Source organism: Muscardinus avellanarius (genome assembly GCF_963383645.1).
Source record: "Muscardinus avellanarius genome assembly, chromosome: 4".
NCBI classification, from domain to species: Eukaryota; Metazoa; Chordata; class Mammalia; order Rodentia; family Gliridae; genus Muscardinus; species Muscardinus avellanarius.
In genome coordinates, this window is record NC_137789.1 from 116,565,202 (window position 1) to 116,592,760 (window position 27,559).

General features: G+C 43.0%; 1 protein-coding gene across 1 annotated transcript in view; it reads right to left on the reverse strand.

The window, feature by feature from the left end:
- Positions 1–27,559, reverse strand: part of DNA2 (DNA replication helicase/nuclease 2) — a gene marked incomplete at its 3' end in the record, with an annotated part of 45,518 nt that extends 17,959 nt beyond the window's left edge. Inside the window, exons 1-9 of the mRNA XM_080695065.1 lie at positions 27,453–27,559; positions 22,423–22,605; positions 19,008–19,191; positions 16,680–16,825; positions 14,968–15,099; positions 10,211–10,430; positions 7,106–7,223; positions 4,828–4,993; positions 1,754–1,948 (exon numbers count right to left, since the gene is read on the reverse strand). Of these exons, the coding sequence (XP_080551191.1) occupies positions 1,754–1,948; positions 4,828–4,993; positions 7,106–7,223; positions 10,211–10,430; positions 14,968–15,099; positions 16,680–16,825; positions 19,008–19,191; positions 22,423–22,605; positions 27,453–27,526 (1,418 nt within the window). The 5' untranslated portion in view covers positions 27,527–27,559. The remainder of the gene's footprint in view (positions 1–1,753; positions 1,949–4,827; positions 4,994–7,105; positions 7,224–10,210; positions 10,431–14,967; positions 15,100–16,679; positions 16,826–19,007; positions 19,192–22,422; positions 22,606–27,452) is intronic.

Here is a 27,559-nt window from a genome sequence, read left to right on the forward strand (position 1 = left end):
TATTTATTTATTTATTTATTTATTTATTTATTTATTTATTTATTTTTATTTTGCAACAGGGTCTCACTAGATTACTGAGAGTCTCGTCAAGTTGCTGAAGCTGATCTCAAACTTGCAATCCTCCTGTCTCAGCCTCCTACCAAGCCTGGCTCTAGCTAAGCTTTTTAATATTAGTACTAAAAATTTAACCGCGTGTAGTGGCACATGCTTGTAATCCACAAGCTTGGAGGCTGAGACAGGAGGATGGGTATAGGCTGGAAGCCAGCCTCAGCTACTTAGTGAGGCTCTCAGTCAGTAACTACATAGACCTTGTTTCCAAATAAAATATAAAATAGGTTTGGAAGTATAGTCCGGAGGTAGAAAGCCCCTGGGTTCCAGCCCCAGTACCACAAAAAAAAAAAAAAAAAAAAAAAAAAAAAAAAAATTTAAACTGGGTGGGACGGCTACTTATGAGGCTGAGACAGGGAGACAGGAAGATCACAGATTCAAAGACAGCCTCAGCAACATAAGAAGACTCTTTGCAACCTAGTGAGACTCTGTTTTCAAATAAGAAATAAAATTGAGGGACAGGCTTGGTGTTGTATGCTTGTAATTCCAGCATTTGGGATGCTGAGACAGGATCGAAGTTCACGGACATCCTCAGCTACTTAGTGAGGCCCTTTGTAACGCAGTGAGACTCTGTTTCAAAATAAAGAATAAGCTGGCCGTGATGGCACACACTTGGAATCCCAGCATTCAGGAGGCTGAGACCAGAGGATTGTTCCTGGACAGCCTCAGCTACTTAGTGAGGCCCTCCACAACTTAGTGAGACCCTGTTTCAAAAAATAAAGAATAGCTGGGCATGGTGGTGCAAGCTTGTAATCCCCGCGCTTGGGAGGCTGAGACAGGAGGATCGCACAGGTTCGAAGTCAGCCCTTAAGAGACTTAAGAGACCCTGTTTAAGTCTTAGGAGGTTTAAGAGACCCTGTTTCCAAATAAAAATATAAAAAATAGGTGTATGGGAGTGTAGCCCGGAGGTAGAAGGGTTTCCAGGAACCCCAGTACCACCAAGAAAAATAAATAAATAAAAGGCCAGGCATGGTGGCACATGCTTGTAATCCTAGCATTTGGGAGGCTGAGACTGGAGGATCACCATTCGCAGACAGCCTCAGCTACTTAATGAGGCCCTCCGCAACCTAGTGAGCCCCTGTTTCAAAATAAAGAACAAAAAATAGAGCAGGGGGTGTAGCTTGAAGGTTAAATGCCCCTGGGTTCTATCCCAGACCTACAAAAATAAATAAATAAGTAAATAAAATAAAGAATAAAAAATAGGGCAGAGGGTATAGCTTGGAGGTAGAATGGTCCTGGGTTCCATCTCCAGTACCGCAAAAAAAAAAAAGAAAAAAAAAAAAAAAAAAAGAGAAAAAAATTTTTTGAGGCATCAACCTACTAAAAATATTACTGTACTGGAAGGTATAGTTCAGTATGGTATAAGGCGCATACCAACCAGCACGTGTGAGAGGCCCAGTGTTGTATCTCCATTACTGAAAAACAGTACATATATAAACACATACACATTACTGACTGCAGCACACAGCGCATGTACAAATGATTCTACTTAGAAACACTTCACTGACATCTAGAGCTGTCATCAACAAATAAAATTAAGTATCTTTAACTTTCTACATGATCTGTATTCATCATGAATTCCAAATGCCACTACACTACCCAAGACAGATTACTGACCGTTTATTGTATTACGAGGACCACTTACACTTCTGAAGCAGGCATTGACCAGATACTTTGGTGATTCTTTCTGTTGTCTTTTGATTGTGATTCCAGGGTTAACATCAGACACCAAAGGCTGAAATACTCTAAGTGTGTCTGCTTCAGGTGCTGGGTTTCTTCTTTTATTCTGGGCAGCACAGCCGCTGGGACTGAACTGTAATCCATCGGCTGTTCAATTGCTCTAAATACAGAATTCCAAGTTAGAGCTAAGTAGGTAGAAAACAAGACTTTTCTAAAATAAGTACATGTGTTATGAACACCATAACTCATCAACACAGTCCCTAGTATTTCCTACATGTCACCTGAACATTTGATAAGACATGGCTTTTCTTTTTTTGGCACTGTGATGGAACCCAGGGACTTTCTATCTCTGGGCTATACTCCCAGACCTATTTTTATTTTTTTGTTTGAAACAGGGTCTCACTAAGTTACTGAGAGCCTCACTAAGTAGCTAAGGCTGGCTTCAAACCTGCATAATCCTTCTGTTTTAGCCTCCCAAGTACTGGGATTACAAGCGTGCGCCACCATGCCCAGCTAAGACATGGCTTTTTATAATATGTTTAGGAAATTCTGCCCAGAGTGGTGGTGCACACCTATAATCCCAGTACCTGAGAGACAGACAGGAGAATCGCAGTTTCATGGTCAACCTCAAGCAACTAATAAGATTGTTGGAAACTTAGTGAGACCCTGTTTCATTAAAAAAAATAAATAAAAGAAGGTTGGGCATGTAGCTTAGAAGTAGAATGCCCCTGACTTCAATCCCAGGAGAAGGAAGGAAGGAAGGAAGGAAAGGGAGGGGGAGGGAGGGAGAGAGAGAGAGAGAGAGAGAGAGAGAGAGAGAGAGAGGGAGAAGAAGAGAGAAAGAGAAAAAAAATCCATTCTGCATCATTTTGCTTCAATGACTATCCCTCAAACAACTTAAGTTTGGTACTATCAAGTCTTTATCTTCATATGCAACAAGTTTGGTCTTTTTCTACAACATTTCCAAAATCACAATATTTATACGCCAGCTCTGTAACATGAGAAAGTCAATCTAAAAGTATAGAGGATCATTCAGTTTCAATTTTACTTCCTACTAATTTAAATAATGTGTGTGTGTGGGGGGGGGTACTGGGGATGGAACCCAGGGGCCCTCTACCTCCAGACTATACCCCCAGACCTATTTTATGCTTTACTTGGAAACAGGGTCTCACTAAGTTGCTAGGAGCCTCACTAAGTATCTGAGGCTGGCTTTGAACCTTTGCGATCCTCCTGACTCAGCCTGGCTCTGCTAATTTAAATAATATTTTTTTGGTCTTTTGGTGGTACTGGGGGTGGAACCCAAGGACTTTTCTATCTCCAGGCTGTATTTCCAGACCTATATTTTATTTGGAGACAGGGTCTCACTAAGTGCTGAGAGCCTCACTAAGTAGCTGAGGCTGGCTTCAAACCTGTGCGATCCTCCTGTCTCAGCTACCCAAGCATAGGAATTACAAGTGTGTGCCACCACACCCGGCTCTTAAATCATTTTTATATGAAACAAATGTTACAAAACAGCGAGAGTAAAATATTAGATTTTTTAAAAATGAGTTTGTGCTATAGGCCCAGATTTCCCATGGCTGAAAGCCCTTTGCCAGCAAGGCGTGGTGGGACATCTTGTAATCCCAGCATTTGGGAGGCTGAGACAGGAGGATTGTGGTTCGTGGACAACCTCAGCTACTTAGTGAGGCCCTTTGCAACTCAGCAAGGCCCTGTTTCAAAATAAAGAATTTAAAAAAAAATAGGGTTGGGGGTATAGCTCAGAGGTAGAATGCCCCTAGGTTCCATCCCCAGTATCGCAAAAATAAAATAAAATAAAAGGCTGAAGGCGCTGTTGAGAGGTAGACTGCTCCTATGTTCAATCCCTAGTATCTAAACTAAGCCAGGTATGATGTCACATACCTGTAATCCCAAGACTTAGGAGGCTTAGACAGGAGAATTGCATGTTCAAGGACAGCCTCAGGAAAATCTCTAAAATACACAATGTACTTAAACATATTGAAGTCAACCACTAAGCCGAGCAAGGGAGGGAGGGAAGGGGAGGGAGTGGGGTGGTAACTGGGTAGGGTTTAAATCAGTGATGTGTACGTGTATGTAGACACAAGTATTTTTTACCCCAATATGATGTATGAATACACCAATAAAAAATTTTAAAAAATGACAGCCTCAGCCGGGCGTGGTGGCGCACGCTTGTAATCCCCGCGCTTGGGAGGCAGAGACAGGAGGATCGCGAAGGTTCAAAGCCAGCCGCGCGCGCTGGCTTAGGAGACCCTGTTTCCAAATAAAAATGTAAAAATAGGTCTGGGAGTGTAGCCCAGAGGTAGAAGGGCTTCCAGGAACCCCAGTACCACCAAAAAAAAAAAAAAAAAAAAAAAAAAATGACAGCCTCAGCAAGTGGTGAGACTCTTATTAACCTAGTGAGACACTTTCAAAAAAGAAAAAAGAAAAAAATAGGGCTAAGGTATAGCTCAGAGGTAGAATGCCCCTAGGTCCAATCCCTAGTACCACAAATAAATAAAATCATTATTAGCCAGGCATGGTGGCACATGCTTGTAATCCCAGCATTGGGGAGGCTGAGACAGGAGGATTGTGGTTCGAGGACAGCCTCAGCTATTACATAGTGAGGCCCTTTGCAACTCAGTGAGACCCTGTTTCAAAATAAATAAAAACTAGGGCTGAGTGTGTAGCTCAGAGGTAGAATGCACCCCTCGAGTCCATCCCCAGAACCGCAAAAAATTAATTAATTAAATTCATTAGCCGGGCGTGATGGTAAACACTTGTAATCCTCGTGCTTGGGAGGCAGAGACAGGAGGATCGGGCAGGTTCGAAGCCAGCCGAGCGCTGGCTTAGGAGACCCTGTTTCCAAATAAAAATGTAAAAATAGGTCTGGGAGTGTAGCCCGGAGGTAGAAGGGCTTCCAGGAACCCCAGTACCACACACACACAAAAAAAAATTAATTAATGCCAGACTAGCTTCCAATGATAAGTCATATAGCGTTTAAACTAAACTGCGAATAATGTTTTCTGGGGAAACAGTGTTTACCTGCTATAAAGAGCACAGTTGCCCATTTGTGAACAATATTTACAGGTTTTCTCCTCCTCGATTATTTCTGGCAAAGAAGCCAGCTGCGTCCGTTCTTCTCCAGGAGCCGCTCTGGAAACACGGTGCAGCAAGAAGAACGCCACCTGGTTTCTCAGCTTTAATAATTCTATTGGAGAAAAATAAGGGCTACATGGCTTTTAGAGTTTAATAACGTTTATCATATTTTTCCCACCATACCAATAAAACATTCAGATTAACAACATGCACATTTTCCACTATAATAGGATAAGCACTGTCCATTTTAGTTTGGTACACTTCCTTTAAGGTTTTGTTCACTAGATTTTTTTTTTTTTTTTTTTTTTTTTTTTTTTTTTTGTGTAACCCAGGGGCCTTCTATTTCTGAGCTACAGCCCCAGCCCTATCTTATTTTTTATTTGGGTCTCACTAAGTTGCTAAAAGCCTAAGTTGCTGAGGCTGGCTGCGAACCTGCTGTCCTCCTGTCTCAGCCTCTCAATTACTGGGATTAAAGGCATGTGCCACCACACCCAGTGGAAAAGATCTCTTAAGTAGTAAGAATTGTGATGCTGCTGTTTTATTAGTTGAATGCTGAGGCTAAATGGAGGTATCAAAAATATCTAAGCTGAGCATGCTGGTACACACTTTTTTTTTCTTTTTTTTGCGGGTCTGGGGATGGAACCCAGGGGCATTCGACCTCCGAGCTACACCCTCTGCCCTTTTTTTTTTAATTCTTTATTTTGAAACTGGGTCTCACTGAGTTACAGAAGGCCTCACTAGGTAGCTGAGGCTGTCTCGGATCCGCAATCCTCCAGTCTCTTGCCTCCCAAATGCCAGGATTACAAGCGTGCGCCACCACACCCGGCTGCAGGTACACACTTTTAATCCCAATATTTGGGAGGCTAAGATAGGAGGATCACAGATATGAAGCTAGCCTCAGCAACTTAGTGAGACAGTTTCCAAATAAAAAATAAAATCAGACATAAGTGTAACTTGGAGATAGAATGCCTCTCAGTTAAATCCCTAGTACTGCAATTAAAAAAAAAAAAGAAAAGAGAGAGAGAGAATATCTCTAATATAAGATAGGAGTCTAACCAGGTTTGGTAACACACACTTGTAATCCCAGCACTTGTGAGACTGAGACAGAAGGATCCGTTTCCAGGCCAGCCTCAGCAATACAGTGAGGCCCTCTGCAACTTAGTGTGATCCTGTTTCAAAACAAAAAATAAAATAGGGCTCAAGTGTAGCTCAGAGGTAGAAAGCCCCTGGGTTCAATCTCTAGCACCACATTGAAAAAAAAAAAAAAAAAATTGGAACCTCAAGATAAACTTTAGTGTAATAAAATCTTTTTTTTTTTTTGGGGGGGGGGGTCTGGGGATGGAACCCAGGTGCATTCAACCTCCAGGCTATACACCCTTCTCTATTTTTATTCTATATTTTGAAACAGGGTCTCACTGAGTTGCAGAAGGCCTCACTAAGTAGCTGAGGCTGTCCGCAAACCTTGAACCTCCGGTCTCAGCCTCCTGAATGCTGGGATTACAAGTGTGTGCCACCACGCCTGGCTTAGTGTAAAAAAATCTTAATGGGTTAATAATTTTTTCAACTATAGAGTATATTATTAAAATTCCTTAAGAAAAAAAAAAAAAAAAACAAGCTGAGCATGGTGGTGCATGCTTGTAATCCCAGCATTTGGGAGGCTGAGACAGGAGGATCGCAGTTCTTAGCCAGCCTCAGCTACAAAGTGAGGCCCTTTGCAACTCAGTGAGACCCTGTTTCAAAATACGAGTTAAAAATAGGGCTGGGAACAGGTCATAGTGGTACACACTTGTAATCCCAGTACTTGGTAGGCTGAGACAGGAGGATTGTGTAGGTTCGAAGCCAGCTGAGGCTACTTAGTGGGGCTTTCAACAACTTAGTGAGACCCTATTTGCAAACAAATATAAAAAAAAGGTCTGGGAATGTAGCTCAGAGAAGGCCCCTGGGTTCCATCCGCAGAACCACAAAAATAAATAAATAAATTAGAAGCAAAAAAAAAAAAAAAAACAACAACAACAAAAAAAAAACATAGGGCTGGAGGTGTAGCTCACAGGTAGAATTCCTGTGGGTTCCATACCCAGTACTGCAAAATAAAACCACCCAAAGCTACAAATTACTGTCTTAGGCACAGCAATCACAGTGAGCCAACTGTCAGTTGTAAAAGTGTACCACCAAAAGCCAAAGTGAGGGAGGGACCAGAGAAGCAAAAGGGAGAGCAGCAGCCCACCTCGTTTATCGAGATGCTTGGCAGGCACAGGGTACATCTGGCCCGTCTTGAGGTAGAGCAGAAAGCCAGCCTCAGGGTCAGCTCTTCTCTCTTGGCTGAGCAGTGTATACAGAACAACCTGTGTGAAACAGGGTGAAAAACAGTGAGCACTCATCTCCCTACATCATCTTAAAACCAATACAAAAGTTTAAAATCAAACAGCCAAGCCAGGTGTGGGTACCAAACCCCACCCCTGTACTCCAAGCTGCTTGGACAATCACAAGTTTCAGATTAGCCTCAGCAATTTCTCAAAGCTCTGCCCCCCCCCAATTTTTTTTTATTTTTGGCACTGGGGCTTGAACCCAGAGGCATTCTACTTCTGAACTACATGCCCAGCCCTCATTTTTAAATTTTAAAACAGTCTCACTAGGTTGCTGACAGTCTCATACTTGCTGAGGCTATCTTTGAACTTGCAATCCTCCTGTCTCAGCCTTCCAAGTACTAGGATTACAGGCATGTACCACCATATGTGGTTTTCCTGAAAATTCAAAAAATAAATAAAAATGGCTGGGAATGCAATTCAGTGGTACTGTGCTTACCTAGCATGTGCAATGCCCTGGGTGGTCCCAGTAGTTCATGTTCATCAGGTTTACTTAGTAAAAAAAATATAAATTTTCTTAGTAAATATTGAGATTTTGAAAAAATTTAAGAGGAAGAGTAATAAATTTTTTTTTTTCAGTACTGGAGATGGAACCCAGGGGCATTCTACACCTGGGCTACATCTCCAGCCCTAAATTTTATTCTTTATTTTGAAACAGGGTCTGAGTTGCAAAGGCCTCACTAAGTAGCTGAGGCTTTCCGCAAACCGCGATCCTCTGGTCTCAGCCTCCCGAATGCTGGGATTACAAGCGTGCGCCACCACGTCCGGCTTTCGAACTACATTTTAAACTTAGAGTGACAGTTGCTTTTTTGTTTTGTTTTTGTGATCCTGGGATTCAACCCAGGGCCATGCTACCTCTGAACTACACCCCCAACCCTTTCTATTTTGAAACAGGATCTCACTAATTTTCTGAGAGTCTAAGTTGCTGAGGCTGGCCTCAAACCTGTAATCCTCCTACCTCAACTTCCCAAGTACTGTGATTACAGGTGTGTGCCACCACAACTGGTTAAAATTTAATACAGTACTTTTCTCTGCCTAGAAGGCACAAATCAAAGTGGCAACCTAAAGGAAAAAAAGGTCCTTAAATCCAAAAAACATTACATACTGAAACTAATTCTTAGAGCAGGCTGTGGTGGCTGCACATTTGTAATCCCAGTACTTGAGAGGCTGAGACAAGAGGACCACAGGTTCACAGCCAGCCTCAGCTACTTAGTGAGACACTGTTTCAAAATAAAGATTAAAAAAATAGGGCTGGGGGTGTGGCTCAAAAGTAGAATGCCCCTGGATTTAATCCCCAGTACCACACTCAAAACCAAAAAATAAATAAATGACTAATTTTAGTCTCATGTATAAAACATATTTATTCCATCCTTCTTTCCTTTCTTATTTTGCTGCTGGGAATCAACTAGGACCTTCACTCTAGGGCAGCCACTATTACTGATCTACACCCCAACCCCTATTTAAATTTTTTACTTCAAAGAGTTTCTTCTATCTTGGCATGATTTTTCTTCCTCAAAAGGACTTAACCGACCAGGCATGGTGGCGCATGCTTGTAATCCCCGTGCTTGGGAGGCTGAGACAGGAGGATTGTGCAGGTTCAAAGCCAGCCTCAGCTACTCAGTGAGGCTCTCAGCAACTTAGCAAGACCCTGTTTCCAAATAAAATATAAAATAGGACTGGGAGTATAGCCCGGAGGTAGAATGACCCTGGGTTCCATTACCAGTACCACCAAAAAAAAAAAAAAAAAAAAAAAAAGGGCAGGTGTGGTGGCATGCTTTCCTAATCCTGGTATTCTTGAACCTGCGACAGAAGGATCACAGGTTTGAGACCAGCCTCAGCAACTTAGCAGGGTCCTCCACAATTTAGTGAGACTCTGTTTCAAAAGAAAAATATAAAATAGGGCTGCAGGTATAGCTCAAAAGTAGAGAAAAAAATAGCAAGAAAGATTTAAAAGAGAAAGTCTCTTCAATCTCTAATTATAAAATTCAGTACTTTGAATATAAACTTTATATAAAAATTGTACAAGTTGGGCAGATGGCATATGCCTGTCATTCCAGTACTTGGGAGGCTGAGACAGGGGGATGGCCGGTTAGAGACCAACCTCAGGGAAGTAGTGAGACTCCCAGCAACCTGACAAAACCCTGTTTCAAAACAAAAATATAAAAGAGCTGAGCTGGGTCTAGTGGTGCATGCCTATAATCCTAGTACCTGGGAGACTGAGACAGGGGGATCACAGGCTCATGGCTAGCCTTAGCTATTTAGTGAGGCCCTCTACAACTTAGTAAGACCTAGTTTCAAAATAAATAATAAAAAATATAGAGCTGGGCATGGTGGCACACGCTTCTAATCCCAGGATTGGGGAGGCTGAGACAGAGGGATCACGGTTTGCAGCCAGCCCCAGCTACTTAGTGAAGCCCTTTGCAACTCAGCGAGACACTATTTCAAAATAAAGAATAAAAAATAGGGCTGAGATTGTAGCTTGGAGGTAGAATGGTCCTGGGTTCAATCCCCAGTACTGCAATAAATAAATAAATAAATTAATAAATAAATAATAAATAAATGGGCTGAAGGTGCATCTCAGAGGGCCTGGGAGTGGCCAGGTGTGGTGGAAGGCTGAGAATGGAGGATCACAGGTTCAAGGCCAGCCTCAACAATTTAGCAAGATCTATTTCAAAATTAAAAATAAAGGTCTGTGTGTATAGCTCAGAGGTAGAATGCCTCCGGGTTAAATCCCCAGTACTATGAAAAAGAAAAATAAATAAGAACTAAAATAGGGCTGGGGGCATAACTCAAATGCAGAAATCCCCTTGATATTCAATCCCCAGTAAAACACACACACACACACACACACACACACACACACACACACACACACACACACACACGATGGAGTTATAGCTCAGAGGTAGAATGCCCTGGGTTCAATATGCATAAATAAATGACACATGCAACTTTAAGATTTCTACCTGACTACGGTGTTCAATCGAATTTGATTCCTTGCCAGTTTTAAGTTCCAATGGCATTATCTTGTATTTCGTTTTACAACCTCGATGTATTTTTACACCAACTGTAACATCTATTTTGCCCTTCAAACCAAACCTAGGGGACCAAATGCTTTCTTCAATATCCAGTGAATTGACCACCTCAATGTTACATGTTGAGTTACTATTACTATCATCACTTGGACTAGAAAAAAAGAAAAAGAAAACACAATTAGAACACAGCTCATTTCACATCCTTTGGCACTACTATACACAGATGACAGAAAGATGGAAAAGTCTTCCTACTTTTGTAAAAGCACCTGGGAACTTGTTATAATGCAAATTCTGCAGTCCCCAGGCTTGACTCACAGGGAAACTCTAGGGATGGGACTAGCAATGCAGGCAACGAACTCACCACATGCTTCTAATGTAGCTTCTACTTTAAGACCTCTGTTCTTTGGTTTTTTGTTTTTTTTTTTTTTTTTTTTTGGTGGTACTGAGGGTAGAACCCAGAGGATTTCTACCTCCAGGCTATACTCCCAGACCCATTTTATATTTTATTTGGAAACAGGGTCTCACTAAGTTGCTGAGAACCTAAGTATCTGAGGCTGGCTTCGAACCTGCACGATCCTCCTGTCTCAGCCTCCCAAGCGTGGGGATTACAAGCGTGCGCCACCACGCTCGGCTAAGAACCTCTGTTCTTTAGCCCGTTTCATGTAATTTGGCCTTTCTTAATAGTTATGTCCATTTTAGTTCATCCCTACTATAATTTTTTTTTTTTTTTTTTTTTTTTTTTTGCGAGTCTGGGGATGGAACCCAGGGGCATTCGACCTCCAAGCTACACCCCCTGCCCTATTTTTTCTTCTTTATTTTGAAACAGGATCTCACTAAGTTGTGGAGGGCCTCACTAAGTAGCTGAGGCTGTCTGTACTATCTTCTGGTCTCAGCCTCCCAAATGCTGGATTACAAGCATGCGCCGCCACGCCCGGCTTCATACTAATCTTAACTCAGGCTTTCAATATCATAAAGGTCTCCTTACTTGGAGTGCTAGACTCACAGTACCAACTGACATGCAATCATTACACAACTTAATAATGGTTTGCGTATGTTGTACGCCATGTGGCAAGAGTCATGTTCTTTCACTTAATGCCATATTAAACTAGCTAACAAAGCTGGTGTGGAGGCGCAGGTTTGTAATCCCAGCACTTGGGAGGCTGAGACAGGAGGATTGCACAGGTTCAAAGCCAGCCTCAGCTACTTAATGAGGCTCTCAGCAACTTAGTGAGACCCTGTTTCCAAATAAAATATTAAGTGGGAGTGTAGCCTGGAAGTAGAAATCCCCTGGGTTCCATCCCCAGTACCCCCAAATAAATAAATAAATAAATAAACTGGCTAACAGTGAGCTATCTATCCCCACCCCCTATGAAGTGTGCGGCTGGCGCACCTAACACTTCATCCACACCCCCCACCATGTGACAATCCTCCAGGGGTTCATGACTAGCCCATTATTTTATTAAATCATTAACTTAATCCATCTCTGCAACTAGCAGTATTTAAAATTAAGTACTCAATAGCCAGGTGTGGTGGCGCATGCTTGTAATCCCAGCATTCCGGAGGCTGAGACTGGAGGATCAGCTACTTAGCAATGCCCTCTGCAACTCAGTGAGACCTGGTTTCAAAATAAAGAATTAGCCGGGCGTGGTGGCGCACGCTTGTAATCCCCGCGCTTGGGAGACAGAGACAGGAGGATCGCGCAGGTTCGAAGCTAGCCGCGCGCGCTGGCTTAGGAGACCCTGTTTCCAAATAAAAATGTAAAAATAGGTCTGGGAGTGTAGCCCGGAGATAGAAGGGCTTCCAGGAACCCCAGTACCACCAAAAAATAAATAAATAAATAAATAAATAAATAAATAAATAAATAATTAAAAAAAATAGGGTAGGGGGTGTAGCTCAGAGGTCAAATGCCCCTGGGTTCCATCCCCATACCTGCAAAAAAAATAAAATGAAATAAAATAAAATAAAGTACTCAGTATTCAGAAGGCTGAGACAGGAGGATCAAAAGTTCAAGGCCGCCAGGCTTGGTGGCGCACACTTGTAATCCCCGAGCTTGGGAGGCGAAGACAGGAGGATCACGCAGGTTCGAAGACAGCCGTGCTGACTTAAGAGACCCTGTTTCCAAATAAAAAATATTAAAAAAAAATAGGTCTGGGAGTGTAGCCCAGAGGTAGAAGGGCTTCCAGGAACCCCAGTACCACCAAAAAAAAAAAAAAAAAGTTCAAGGCCACACTTGTAATCCCAGCATTAGGGAGGTTTGTGTTCATTTGCTGTTCATGGTTCATGGACATCCTCAGCTACTTAGGCCCTCTGCAACTCTGTGAGACCCTGTTTCAAAATAAAGAATACAAAATAGGACTGAGGGTGTGGCTTGGAGGTAGAATCCCCCTAGGTTCCATCTCCAGTACCACAAAACAAAGTTCGAGGCCACCCTCAGCAACATAGCAGACCCTTTTTCACAATAATATAAGGCTGTGAGTACAGCTCAGAAGACTGTCCCTGAATTCAGTCCCCAATAATACACAAAGATTTAAAAAGAATTGCAACTGTTACAATATATGATTTAAGCTGATGGGGTGGCTTACGCTTGTAATGCCAGTATTTGGAGACTGAGACAGGAGGATTGCAGGTATGTGGCTAGCCTCAGCTACTTAGTGAGACTCTATTTCCAAATAAAAAATAAATTAGATGTCAGGAAGTAGCCCGGAGGCAGAAGGACCCTAAGTTCCATCCCCAGTACCACACACAAAAAACAAAGAACAAATAATTTAGTTCATCTTGGTCTCCAGTTTCATGTTACTGAGGGCAAATTATTTAACAAATGAGAGGGAAGAAATGCTGTCTTCAATCATTTTTCTTTTTTTCTTTTTCTTTTTTTTTTTTTTTTGCGGGTCTGTGGATGGAACTAGGGGCATTCAACCTCCGAGCTACAACCCCTGCCCTATTTTTTATTGTTTTTTTTTTTTGGGGGGGGGTGGTACTAGGGGTGGAACCTTCTACCTCTGGGCTATACTCTCTGACCTATTTTATATTTTTATTTGGAAACAGGGTCTCACTAAGTAGCTGAGGCTGGCTTCAAACCCGTGCGATCCTCCTGTCTCAGCCTCCCAAGCGCGGGGATTACAAGCGTGCAGCACCACACCTGGCTCAATAATTTTTCTTAAAGAAATGTTTTAAGATGCTTTAAGTCAAATGAGGATGTAGCCCAAGTGGTAGTGCTTGCCTAGCATACGTAAGGCCTTGAGTTCGATCCACAGCATTGAAAAAAAAAAAAAAGATGTTTAAACCTGGAGTATCTTAAAGGCACATCTTGTAAGGGCACATGCCTGTAATCCCAATACTTGGGAGGCTCCGATAGGAAGATCGCAGGTTCAAGGACAGCCTCAGCAATTCAGCCAGACTCTCAGCAACCTAGCAAGACCCTCTCTCAAAACAAAAAGCTAATACAGGGCTAGGGGTGTAGCACCTTTGGGTTTTATCCTCAGTACCACATACGCAAAGAAAAGTTGCTTCAAATATAATCTCCAGAATATGCATATATTTCTTCAATAATTAAAGGCAGTTGCAGAATTAAGTGAAGCTATAATTTATTAGAAATTCCTTAAATATTATTCTATATTTACCCACCAAATGTTATCTGATCATGGCATATAATTAAAAAAAATTTTTTTTTGGTACTAGGGATGGAACCCAGGGGAATTCTACCTCCAAGCCACACCCCCAGCCCGATTTTATTTTTATTTGGAAATAGGATCTCAGTAGGTTGATGAGAGTCTCAGTACTTGCTGAGGCTGTCCTCGAACCTGTGATCTTCCTGTCTCAGCCTCCCAAGCACTGGGGTTTTAAGTTTGCTTTACCATGCCCAGCTTCAAATATTCTTTTATGATAGAAAGCAATTCTTATTTGGCCGGGCGTGGCGGCGCACGCTTGTAATCCCTGCGCTTGGGAGGCTGAGACAGGAGGATCGTGCAGGTTCGAAGCCAGCCTCAGCTAGTTAGGCTCTCAGCAACTTAGTGAGACCCTGTTTCCAAATAAAATATAAAATGGGTCTGGGAGTATAGACCGGAGGTAGAAAGCCTCTGGGTTCCACCCCCAGTACCACCCAAAAAAAAAAAAAAAAAAAAAAGAAAGCAATTCTTATTTGTAAAATGTTATTTGCTTATCTAATAGAAGACAGGTAATGACATTTTAAAGGTTGCTGGTAGGGAAGCCACTGTAGCTCAATGATAACAGCATTTGCTTAGTATGCACAAAGCCTTGGGTCCAATTCCCAGCAGTTAAATTAAAAAAAAAAAAAATGGTTCTACTAAAATTTAATTCCCTACAGGGGAAATAAAGGAATGTGATTTTAGATCTAGAGCCAAGGAAAAACCTGATACCAACTTAACTATTCTGATTTGAATCAACATAATCCTATAAAAGTTTTTTTAAGAACTCTCTGCTGGAGAACAGTGTCACAAGGATGCAGTAAGTCAGCCCTTAACTGACTGTTTATAGGTGAGACACTTTTTCCTTTTTTCGTACTATCAGGGATTGAACCCAGGGGCACTAGCTACATACTCGCCTGACTCTTTTGACTCTAAGGCAGGGTCTTGCTAAGTTGCACAGGTTGTCCTGGGACTTGCCATCCTCCTGCCTCAGCTTCCCAGGTCTAAAATAAGAACACAATATAAAGAGATGGTCTTTCTTACAGAGAGAGCTGCATCAGCGGGAACGCAGCCGGAGTGCTCTTATGCATGAAATCCTCGGCCCACTTGGAAAACGAAGGCAGATACTCCTCTACTTCTTGTTTTATTTCGCCTTCGTTCAGATTTAAGCGGTACCTGCCGAAATAAGACAAAATAAATGACAGTATAAATGAGAAATGTAAATAAGGACAAAAACACTGAAAAAGGTTACCCTACTGTCCACTAGCTAAAGAATGGATCAAACAAATGTGGTATTTATACACAAAATAGAAGAGTGTTCAGCTTTAAAAAGGAAGGCTGGGCGTGAAGCTCAGTGGCACAGGGCATGGTCAGCATATACAAAGCTCTGGGTTCAATCCCAAGCATCAACAAGTTTTTTTTTTTTTTTGCAGTACTGAGAATTGAACACAGGGACATTCTACCTCTGAGCTCCACGCCTGCCCTATTTTTTTTCTTTTCTTTATTTTGAAATAGGGTCTAAGTTGCAGAGGGCCTAAGTAGCTGAGGATGGCCATGAACTTGTGATCCTCCTGTCTCAGGCAGCCAAGTACTGGGATTACAAGTGTGCACCACCCATCCAGCCTCATGGATGAACTTTTTTTGTGGTACTGGGGATGGAACCCAGGGGCATTTTACCTCCAAGCTACACCCCAACCTTATTTTTTCTTCTTTATTTTGAAACAGGGTCTCACGGAGGCAAAGGGCTTCACTAAGTAGCTGAGGCTGTCCACGAACTGAAGTCTTCCTGTCTCAGCCTCCCGAATACTGGGATTACAAGCATGTGCCACCACACCCGGATTCATGGATGAGGAGTTTGAGGAGTTTATGCTAAATGAAATATGCCAGTCATAGCCAGCCATGGTGGTACATGCCTATGATTTTCAGTACTTGGAAGTTTGAGAAACTGAGACCCTGTTTCAAAATAAAATAAGCTGGATGTGGTGAGGCATGCTTGTAATCCCAGTATGTAGGAGGGTGAGAAAGGAGGATCACAGGTTTGAGGCTGGCCTCAACAACATTTTTTCTTTTCTTTTTTATTTTTCAGTATAAGGGATTAAACCCAAGGGCATTCTATCTTGGAGTTACACCCCCAACCCTATTTTTTTTATTATTTATTTTGAAACAGGGTCTCATTAAGTTGCAGAGGGCCTCACTAAGTAGCTGAGGCTGGCCGCAAACCTGCAATCCTCCCATCTCAGCCTCCCAAGTACTGGGATTACAAACCTGCACCACCACACCCGGACACTCTCAACAGCTTAGTCCCTTCCCAAGAGTGAGACCCTATTTCAAAATAAAGAATAAGCTGAGCGTGGTGGCGCAGGCTTGTAATCTCAGTATTTGGGAGGCTGAGACCGGAAGATCACGGTTCGCGGACAGCCTCAGCTACTTAGTGAGGCCCTCTGCAACTCAGTGAGACCCGGTTTCAAAATAAAGAATAAAAAATAGGGCAGGGGCTGGAGCTCGGAGGTCAAATGCCCCTGGGTCCCATCCCCAGACCTGCAAAAAAAAAAAAAATTAAAATTAAAAATAAATAAATAAATAAAACAGGGCTGAGGGTATGGCTTGGAGGTAGAATGCCCCTGGTTTCAATCCCCATTATCATACACACACACACACACACACACACACACACACACACACACACACATGGTAGGGGGATAGCTCAGAGATAAGACTGTTCCCATATCAAACCTGCAATTCTCACAACTACTTACATTTCCTTCAAATGCCTTATTTCTTGGACAGTTTGAAAAGCAAGTTCTTGTAGCTTTTCTGGGGCAAAACTATCACTTATTGCTTTTTGAAACACTTCATGGAGAACCGTACCAATGAGCATTTGACGTGTGACTGAATCAGAGCTCTGTGAAAACAAATCGTGTATCTTACTTAACAACATATTAAGAGATATATTTGACCAGGCATGGTGGTGCACACTTGCAATCCCAGTACTTTAGAGACCAAAAGAGAAGGATCCTGAGTTTGCAGCCAGCCTCAGCTACTTACTGAGGCCCATCAAAACTAAGTGAGACCCTGTTTCAAAATAAGAAATAGCTGGGCATGGTGGTGCACGCTGGTAATCCCAGCATTCGGGAGGCTGACACTGGAGGATCGCGGTTTGCGGACAGCCTCAGCTACTTAGTGAGGCCCTCTGCAACTCAGTGAGACCTGGTTTCAAAATAAAGAATAAAAAATAGGGCAGGGGGTGTAGCTCGGATGTTGAATGCCCCTGGGTTCCATCCTCAGACCCGCAAAAAAAAAAAAAAAAAGAATAAAGCTGGGCATGGTGACGCATGCTTGCAATCCCCACTTGAGAGGCGGAGACAGGAGGATCACGCAGGTTCAAAGTCAGACTCACTGGCTTAAGAGACCCTGTTTCCAAATAAAAAATATAAAAATAGGTCTGGGAGTGTAGCCCAGAGGTAGAAGGGTTCCATCCCCAGTACCACCAAAATAATAATAATAATAATAATAATAAAATAAAAAATAAAATAAATTAAAAAAATAAAAATAGGGTTGGGGTTGTAGCTTGGGGGATAATGCCCCTGGGTTCAATCCCAGTACTGAAAAACTAAATAAATAAATAAAAATAAATAAAAAAGCAAGTAAGCAAGTCAGGCCTGCCGGCACATGCTTGTAATCCCAGTACTTGAGAAGCTGAGACAGGAGGATCCTGGGTCTGTGGACGGCCTTTGCTACTTAGTGAGGCCCTCTGCAACTTCATGAGACCCTATTTCAAAATAAAGAAAAATAGGGCTGGGGGTGTAGCTACGATGTAGAATGCCCCTGGGTTCCATCCCCAGTACCAAAAGAAAAAAAAAAAAAAAAAGGGCGGAGAGTGTATCTCGAAGGTAAAATGCCCCTGGGTTCTATTCACAGTACTGCAAAGATAAATAAATAAAATGCACAGGGATATAGCTAGGAAGAATACCCCTGGGTTCAATCTCTATACCAAAATTGCTTAATAAAAGAATACAAAGCCAAGCGTAGTAATGCATGCCTGTATTCCCAGAACTTGCAAGGCTGAGAGAGGAAGATGGCAGGTTTGAGGAGAGCCTCAGAAAGTAGTGAGATCCTGTTTAAAAAAAAATAGGGCTGGGGTTTAAAAAAAAAAAAAAAATAGGGCTCGGATGTAAAATGCCCCTGGGTTCAATCCCTAATACCATACACACAAAAATACTAGCACTGGTGCCAGGTGTGGCAGTGCACGCTTGTAATCCCTGTGCTTGGGAGGCTGAGACAGGAGGATCGCACAGGTTCGAAGCCAGCCTCAGCTGGTTTAAGAGACCCTGTTTCCAAATAAAATATAAAATAGGTCTGGGAGTGTAGCCCAGAGGTAGAAGGCATCTGGGTTCTATCCCAGTACCCCCCCCCACACACACACACACAAACCTAGAGCTGGTGATAAAAAAGCCCTTGTGTAGAAAGGGTTAACGATATAGCTCAGTGGTAGAGGTAGAATGCTTGCCTACCATCGGCAAGGCCATGGGTTCAATTGCCAGCACCATACACACACCAAAAAAAGGTGCTCTATAAACTCTAAGATCCAGCCAGGCATGATGGTGCACGCTTGTCTTCCCAGCATTTAGGAGGCTGAGACATGAGGATCGTGGTTCATGGAAAGCCTCAGATACTACTTAGTGAGGCCCTTTGCAACTCAGTGAGACCCTGTTTCAAAATAAAGAATAAAAAATAGGAGCCAGGTGTGGTGGCGCACGCTTGTAACCCCAGCATTCGAGAGACTGAGACAGGAGGATCGTGCAGGAGGATCGTGCAGGTTCCGTAGTCAGCCTCGCTGGCTTAAGAGACCCTGTTTCCAAATAAATAAAAAAAGGTCTGGGAGTGTAGCCCAGAGGGAGAAGGGCTTCCAGGAACCCCAGTACCACCAAAAAGAAAAAAAAAATTAAAAATAAATAAATAAATAAATAAAAAATAGGGTTATTTTACCTTTGAGCTACATCCCCAGCCCTGAGTTCAATCCCCAGTACCACAAGATAAAAGCCCTCTAAGATCCTGTACAAACATTAGTTATTAATATTACTTACCCTAAAGGTTTCACTCAGGACAGCTCTTCTCATACATCGAACACTACTAGCTATGCTTGTTCCAGAAATCAGCATGTCCGGATAGAGAATCAAATACCCAAAGTCTTCATCTATTACCCAAGTATCAGATACACAGTTGCCTTCTAAATGAATGACATCTCCTGGCTCCACTGGAACAGAGCACCTGAAGAGAAAGCAATGTTAAAACAAATACAAAGTTTAAGGTTTCTGCATTTAGACATGTTAAGAATACCTTCAGCCAGGCATGGTGGCGCATGCTTGTAATACCAGTATTTTGGAGGCTGAGAAAGGAGGATTGCAGTTTGAGGATAGCCTCAGCAACTTAGTGAGGCCCTGCCACAACTCAGTGAGACCCGGTTTCAAAATAAAGAATAAGAAACAGAGCTGAGGGTGTTGCTCAAAGATAGAATGCCCCTGGGTTCCAATACTAGTACTGCAAAAAAAAAAAAAAAAAAAAAAAAGACCTTCAAAAATAAAAATAAACAAATATTTTATCTGAAGAAGAAGTATTTCTAAATGTCTAGGTCTAGCTCTTTTTAAAAAATTAAACAGCCGAGCGTGGTGGCGCACGCTTGTAATCCCCGCGCTTGGGAGGCAGAGACAGGAGGATTGCGCTGGTTTGAAGCCAGCCTCACTGGCTTAAGAGACCCTGTTTCCAAATAAAAATATAAAATAGGTCTGGGAGTGTAGCCCGGAGGTAGAAGGGTTTCCAGGAACCCCAGTACCACAAAAAAAAAAAAAAAAAAAAAAAAAAAAAAATTTAAACACCTGGACAGGTTCTGAATCAACTCCTAGTCACTCTACCCCTTTCCACATAGAACACATCTGAGAATACCAAGTGTTTCCCTCGAGTCCAAAGAGGAAAATTGCTGAGTGTTAGCAATGCTTATCACAAAAGCTATCAAATCTTTGCTAGTGTAATACCTAACTCCAAATATGGATTGAGGTTTTGTTTTGTTTTTGGTGCTAGAGGTTAAACCCACGGGTAGTCAACCTCCAATCTATACCTCCAGCCCTATTTTACTTATTTATATTTTTGCAGTATTGGGGATGGAACCCAGGGACATTCTACCTCTAGGCTATACTCCAAGAACTATTTTATATTTTATTTGGAAACAAAGTCTCACTAAATTGCTAAGACCCTCACTAAGTAGCTGAGGCTGGTTTAGAACCCACAGGATCCTCCTGTCTCAGGCTCCCAAGTATTGAGATTACAAGCATGTGCCACCATGCCCGACTATTTTATTATTCTTTATTTTGAAACAGGGTCTCACTGAGTTGCAAAGTGCCTCACTAAGTAGCTGAGGCTAGCCAAGAACCGCAATCCTCCTGTCTCAGCCTCCCAAATGCTGAGATAATAAATGTGCACCACCACGCCTGGCTCCTATATATATATTTTTTTTTGGGGGGGGGGTCTGGGGATGGAACCCAGGGGCATCTGACCTCTGAATTACACCCGCTACCCTATTTTTTATTCTTTATTTTGAAAAAGGGTCTCACTAAATTGCAGAGGGCCTCACTAAGTAGCTGAGACTATCTGAAAACCATAATCCTCCAGTCTCAGCTCCCGAATGCTGGGATTACAAGTGTGCGCCACCACACCCAGCTTTATTTTTTGTTTTGAAACAGGACCTCACAAAGTATGAGGCTGGCCTCAAACCTGCAATCTTCTTGTCCCGGCCTCCTAAGTACAAGGATCACAAGTGTGCGCCACCATGCTGGAGAATGGGTGGTTTTAATAACTAATTTTCTCATTCTTAAGATTTATAGCATATCTATAGCTTCTATCAGTCTTGAGGCATGAAGCCAAATGCACTTTAGCAAGAATAAGATCTTACTTAACTAGTTCAAAGTACATAAGCTGCAGCTTAGACAAAGAGCCAAAGTTATAGCAAATACTTCAAAATGTGAGAAAATTTTAAATCCAAAACACTTCTGGCCCCAAACATTTTAAATAAGAGATAAAGCCAAAGGTTGTGGCACACACTTGTAATCCAAGTATCTGAGAGGCAGAGACAGGAGGATCGCAGGGTCCAAGCCAGCCTCGGCAAGTCAGGAAGGCTCTCATCAACTCACTGAGACCCTGTTTCCAAATAAAAAATAAAACTGGGCCAGGAATGGTGGTGCACGCCTGTAACTCCAGGACCTGGGAGGCTGAGACAGAAGGATCACAGGTTCATGGACAGCCTCCGTATTTAGTGAGGCCCTCCACAACTTAGTGAGACCTTGTTTCAAAATAAAGAATGAGACCAGGCGTGGTGGCTCACGCATGTAATCCCAACGCTTAGGAGGCTGAGACAGGAGGATCACACAAGGTTCGAAGCCAGCCTCAGCTACTTAGTGAGGCTCTCAGCAACTTAGTGAGACCCTGTTTCCAAATAAAATATAAAATAGGTCTGGGAGTATAGCCCAGAGGTAGAAAAGCCCCTGGGTTCCACCCCAATACCACAAAGAAAGAAAGAAAGGAAGGAAGGAAGGAAGGAAGGAAGGAAGGATAAAAAATAGAGCTGGGGTGTAGCTCGGAGATAGAATGCCCCTGGGTTCCATCCCCAATTTGCAAAAATAAATCAATAAATAAATTAGGCTAGAGGAGGTATAGCTTAGAGATAAAATGGCTATAGGTTCGATCTCCAGTACCAAAAAAAATCAGTCAATCAATGATATGAAACCTGTACATGATTTTGAAATGACAGCAAAAAATAAATTTTTGAAACAAGAAACTTGAGATAATAGGGAAACCAACAGAATTTTCATGTATAATTAAGCCAGGTTCAAATCTAAAACTTTTTGGAAATTAAACTGTAGTAACATCCACACAAGCCATTTAATGGGTTGAAGATGGTACCTTGGCCAGGCATGGTGGTGGGGCACACCTGTACACCTGTAATCCCAGTACTTGGAAGGCTGAGAGGATTGCAGGTTCAAGGACAGCATCAGCAACTAATGGGACCCTGTTTCCAAAGAAAAAGGGCTTGGGGTATACCTTGGAGGTAGAATACCCCTGGGTTCAGCCGGGCATGGTGGCTCACGCTTATAATCCCAGCATTCGGGAAGCTGAGACTGGAGGATCGTGGTTCGCGGACAGCCTCAGCTACTTAGTGAGGCCCTCTGCAACTCAGTGAGACCTGGTTTCAAAATAAAGAATAAAAAATAGGGCAGGGGGTATAGCTCGGAGGTCGAATGCCCCTGGGTTCCATCCCCAGATCCGAAAAAAAAAAAAAAAAAAAAAATAGATGGTATCCTGGAGCTTGGGATGTAGCTCAGTAGAAGAGCTCTTGCCTAGCATGTGAAAGTGCCATAGTTCAATCCTCAGCACCAGAAAGTGGGATGAGAGGGGGCACATGGAATCATTAATACTCTGCCAAGTTAGTGCTCAAAGCCACATGAAAGTTACCAGCCACTCCTGAGGACGCACTGCTCTTTACGCTCCAGTGCCCGGGAAGCAGTGATGACGAGGTGTTTTTCATAGCTGCCGTCTTCATCCTGCACTGTATCAACTGCTAACACCAGGTAGCGGTTATCCCTTCCGTGTCTCAGAATTGTCTTCAGAAATGGAGATTCCACCTTCTCCTGAAATCTAACATACACATAGAAAACTATTTTAGCACAATCATGAAACAAGAAATCATTTTATTTATTTTATGTGGAAACCAATCTTCCGGTTTGTTTCTTCTGGAAAACTTATCACAATGACCTTTAACTAAAATAGATAAAACTGAGCAGAGGCATAGCAGAAGAATTCCTATGATCAAAAAGTCCCCAAAGCAAAGCCATTTATTTATTATTTACTTATTTTGCAGTACTGAGGATTGAACACAGGGGAATTCTACCTCCAAGCTACACTCCCTATTTTTTATTTTTTATTTTATTGTGGTACTGGGGGTGGAACCCAGGAGATTTTCTACCTCCGGGCTATACGCCCAGACCTATTTTATACTTTATTTGGAAACAGAGTCTCACTAAGTTGCTGAGAGCCTCACTAAGTAGCCGAGGCTGGCTCCGAACCTGTGCGATCCTTCTGTCTCAGCCTCCCAAGTGCGGGGATTACAAGTGTGCACCTGGCTCCTTATTTTTTATTCTTTATTTTTGAAACAGAGTCTTACTAGTTTACAGAGGACCTCACTAAGGAGCTGAGGCTGGCCTCTTATTTTGTGGTGCTGGAGATTGAACCCAGGGGATTCTACCTCCAAGCTACACCTCCAACCCTTTTTTTATTTGGAAACAAGGTCTCACTAAGTTGCTGAGGCTGGCTTTGATCCTCTTGTCTCAGCCTCCCAAGTACTGAGATTACAGTCCTGTGCCACCAGGTCCAGCAAAGCCAAGCCATTTAAAACATGCTTAAAAACTGGGCCTGGTGGTGAATACTTGTAATCCCAGTACCTGGGAGGCTGAGACAGGAAGATCACAGGCTTGCAGCCAGCCTCAACAACTTAGTTAGACTCTGTTTCAAAATAAGTATACAACAGCCAGGAGCAGTGACACCTGCCTGTTATCCCAATATTTGGAAGGCTGAGACAAGAGGATCAAATAAATAAAAAGAGCTGAGGGTATAACTCAGGGGTAGAACAACCCTTGGTTCAATCCCCAGTACCAAAAAAATAATTAAAAATTAAAAACTGGGTGTGGTGGCACACACTTATAATCCTAGTAATTGGGAGGCTGAAACAGGAGGATTGCAGGTTTGAAGTCAGCCTCAGCAAGTAGTGAGACTCTCATCAATCTAGTGAGACCTTGCTTCCAAATAAAAAATAGGACTGAGGGTGTAGCTCAGAGATAGAATGGCCCTAGGTTCAATCCCCAGTGCCCCCCCACACACACACTAATTGTTTTAAATAAATAAAACATGCTAATGGGAACTGAGGGACATGGCCTTTTCCAATTTAATCTGAGTTTTGTGGGATATCCATCACTATGAGGATTAAGAATAAATTGTGTTGGCAATACCTATAGTTCCAGCTACTCCTGAGGCTGAGACAAAAGGATTGCTTGAGACTAGGAGTTCAAGGGCAGCTTGGGGAACACAGTAAGACTCTATCTATTAGGAAAAAAAGAATAGAAGAAAAAATTTTTTTTCCAGTACTAGATAGCAAATCCAGGGCCTTGAATATACTGGTCAAGCACTCAACACTGAGCTACATTCCTCGGCCATGACCCCCCCTTCTTCTTCTTTTTTTTTTTTTTTTTTTTTTTTTGTACTGGAATTGAACCCAGGTGCATTCTACCTCCAAGCTAAAACCCCAGCTCTTTTTTTTTACTTTTTTTTGTGGGGGAGGTACTGGGGATTGAACCCAGGAGCATTCTACCTCTACCTCGAAGCTACTTCCCTAGCTATATTCTTGATTTTGAAACAAGGTCTAAGTTGCGGAAGGCCTCATGAAGCAGCTGTGGCTGGCTAAGAACCTGTGATCCTCCTTTCTCAGCCTCCCAAATACTGAGATTACAAGTGTGCCCCACCAGGCCCAGCCCTATTTTTTAATTTTAATTTGAAACAGGATCTCTAGGTTGATAAGATTCTCACTATTTGCCAAGGCTCTCCAACCTTTGATCTTCCTAGCTCAGCCTCCCAAGAACTAAGATTATGAGAATGTGCCACCAAGACCAGCTCTTTTTATGTGTGTCTGTGCACGTGCGCGCATGCACACGCGCATGCTCCTGGGGATTGAACCCATAGGCATTCTACCTTTGAGCTATACCCCCAGCCTGATTTTCTTATTTGAAAACAGGATCTCGCTAGGTTAATTAGAGTCTCACTACTTGCTGAGGCTGTCCTCAAACTTTCGATCCTTCTGACTCAGCCTCCAAAGTACTAGAATTACAGGCATGAGCCACAAAGTTGGCTTTTTTTTTTTTTACTTTTAAAACAGAGTCTCATGGAGCCGGGCGTGATGGCACACGCTTATAATCCCTGCACTTGGGAGGCTGAGACTGGAGGATCGCACACGTTCAAAGCCAACCGCAGCTACTCAATGAGGCTCTCAAGCAACTTGTGAGACCCTGTTTCCAAATAAAGTATAAAATAGGTCTGGGAGTATAGCCTGGAGGTAGAGAGGACCCTGGGTTCCACCCTCAGTACCACAAAAAATAAAAAAATAAAAAATAAATAAAACAGTCTCAGCCAGGTGTGTTGGTTTACACTTATAATCCCAGTACTTGGGAGGCTAAAATAGTAGGATTATAGGTTTGCAGCCAGTCTCAGCTATTCAGTGAGGACCTCTGCAACTTAGTAAAACCCTGTTTCAAAATAAAGAATAAAAAGTAGGGCTAGGGGTGTAGCTCAGGGAGTCAAATGCACCTGGGTTTAATCCCCAGTACCGAAAAAAAAAAAAAAATTAAAAAAACAAAAAACCAGGGTCTCAAGCCAGGTATGATGGTGCATTCCTGTAATTTCAGTATTTGGGATAATAAGACAGGAGAATCACAGGTTCAAGGCCAGCCTCAGAAAGTTAGTGAGACCCTCTTTCAAAATAAAACATAAAATGGAGCTAGCTATATAGCTAAGAGGTAGAATGCCCCTAGGTTCAATCCCCATTTCCACAAGAAAAAAAAATAGGGTCTTGCTAAATTGCTGACACAGGCCTTGGACCTGTGAACCTACTGTTTCAGCTTCCCAAGTACTGATGTTACAGGCCTGCACCACCACCAGGTTAAGCCCCTGCTTTTTCAAGAAAGTAAGTTTAGTATCTGTTAGAGTAGCTCATTCCTTTACAGAGCAACTCCAAAGTTTCTTATTTGTACTTATAATGGGCAATTCAACTTCCTAATAGTTTTATCCTTGGTCCATGATGCCTGAAACCATGCAAAATAATCCCTCAGGGAAACAATTTTTTTTTTTTATGGTACTGGGGGTGGAACCCAGGGGCTTTCTACCTCCAGGCTACACCCCCAACCCTATTTTATACTTCATTTGGAAACAGGGTCTCACTAAGTTGCTGAGAGCCTCACTAAGTAACTGAGGCTGGCTTCAAAACTGTGCAACCCTCCTGTCTCAGCCTCCCAAGCGCGGGGATTACAAGCGTGCACCACCACGCCCAGATAGGGAAACAATTTTTAATCCTGCAAAGTCTTTCCTGTTGGACTGAAAAAAGGCTTAATCAAGGAAGGGTTAAATGAGAGTTCAAAGTCATTCTCCAATTATAACCTTTAAATCTTTGTCACTCTACGGTACATTACCTTGTAAATCTTTTACTCAACTCCACCACCTGCTAGTTGTGGTAGTGCACACCTGTAATCCCAGTACTTGGGATGACACTGGAGTCTCTGATTCAGGCCGGCCAGGGCAACTCCCCCCACCTGGCCTCTGGTAATGGAATTCACAATATTGGCTGTGAAGCCTAAAGGACATTTCCAAAGCTGGTGCTGAAGCCTGGCATGATGGCGCATGCTTGTAATCCCAGCACTTGGGAAGCTGAGACGAAGGATAACTCTTCTGCCCAGCCTCAGCTACTCAGTGAGGCCTTTTGCAACTTAATGAGACCCTGTTTCAAAATAATGAATAAAAAACAGGCTTGGGGGCTTGACTTGGAGGTAGAATGCTGCTGGGTTCAATCCCCAGTACCAAAAAGGAAAAAATATATATATATTGCTGAAGTGGTGGTGCATGCCTGCATTCCAGTACATGGAAGGCTGAAGCAGGAGGATCTCAGGTTCGAGGTCAGCCTCGGTAATTTAGCAAGACCCTGTTTCAAAATTAAAAAAATAAAAAATAAAAAGAGCTGGGGGAGGTCGGGCGTGGTGGTGCGCACTTGTAATCCCAGCATTTGGAAGGTTGAAACAGGAGGATGACAGTTCTCGGACAGCCTCAGCTACTACTTAGTGAGGCCCATTGCTACTCAGTTGAGACCCTGTTTCAAAATAAAGAATAAACCGGGCCTGGTGGGGCACGCTTGTAATCCCCGCGCTTGGGAGGCGGAGACAGGAGGATTGCGCAGGTTCGAAGCCAGCCTCAGCTACTGAGTGAGGCTCTCAGCAAGTTAGTGAGACCCTGTTTCCAAATAAAAACATAAAATAGGTCTGGGAGTATAGCCCGGAGGTAGAAAGCCCCTGGGTTCCACTCTCAGTACCACCAGAAAGACGAAAGAAAGAATAAAAAATAAGGCTGGGGTGTCCAGAGGTGGAATGCCCCTGGGCTCCATCCCCAGTACATCATCACCATCACAACAATAATAAGCTCCTGCCATAAAAGCATAGGACACTCGTAATTTCCTTTTAGAAAAACATTTCGGTTGGGAAGAGTGCAAAATCGGGAAGGAGGTGAAATCAACAGAATGAACGAGTCTTCGGGGTCTGGCGAGTGTAGCCCCAAAGGAAACCCTGCGCAGCAGCCCCAGATCCCTGCGAAGCCCAGGCCCGGGACCGGCGGCGCGGCCTCTCCCGCGCCTTCCCTTCAAATCTCCCGCTCGGCGCCCCGTCCCGCCGCCCGCTCACCGCTCCGCCCCGGCCGCGGCCTCCTCCGCGAAGTTCTTCCTCCTGGGCAGCTCCAGCTCCGCCAGCTGCTCCATCCTGGGCTCGGAGACCGCGACCAACCACCAGGT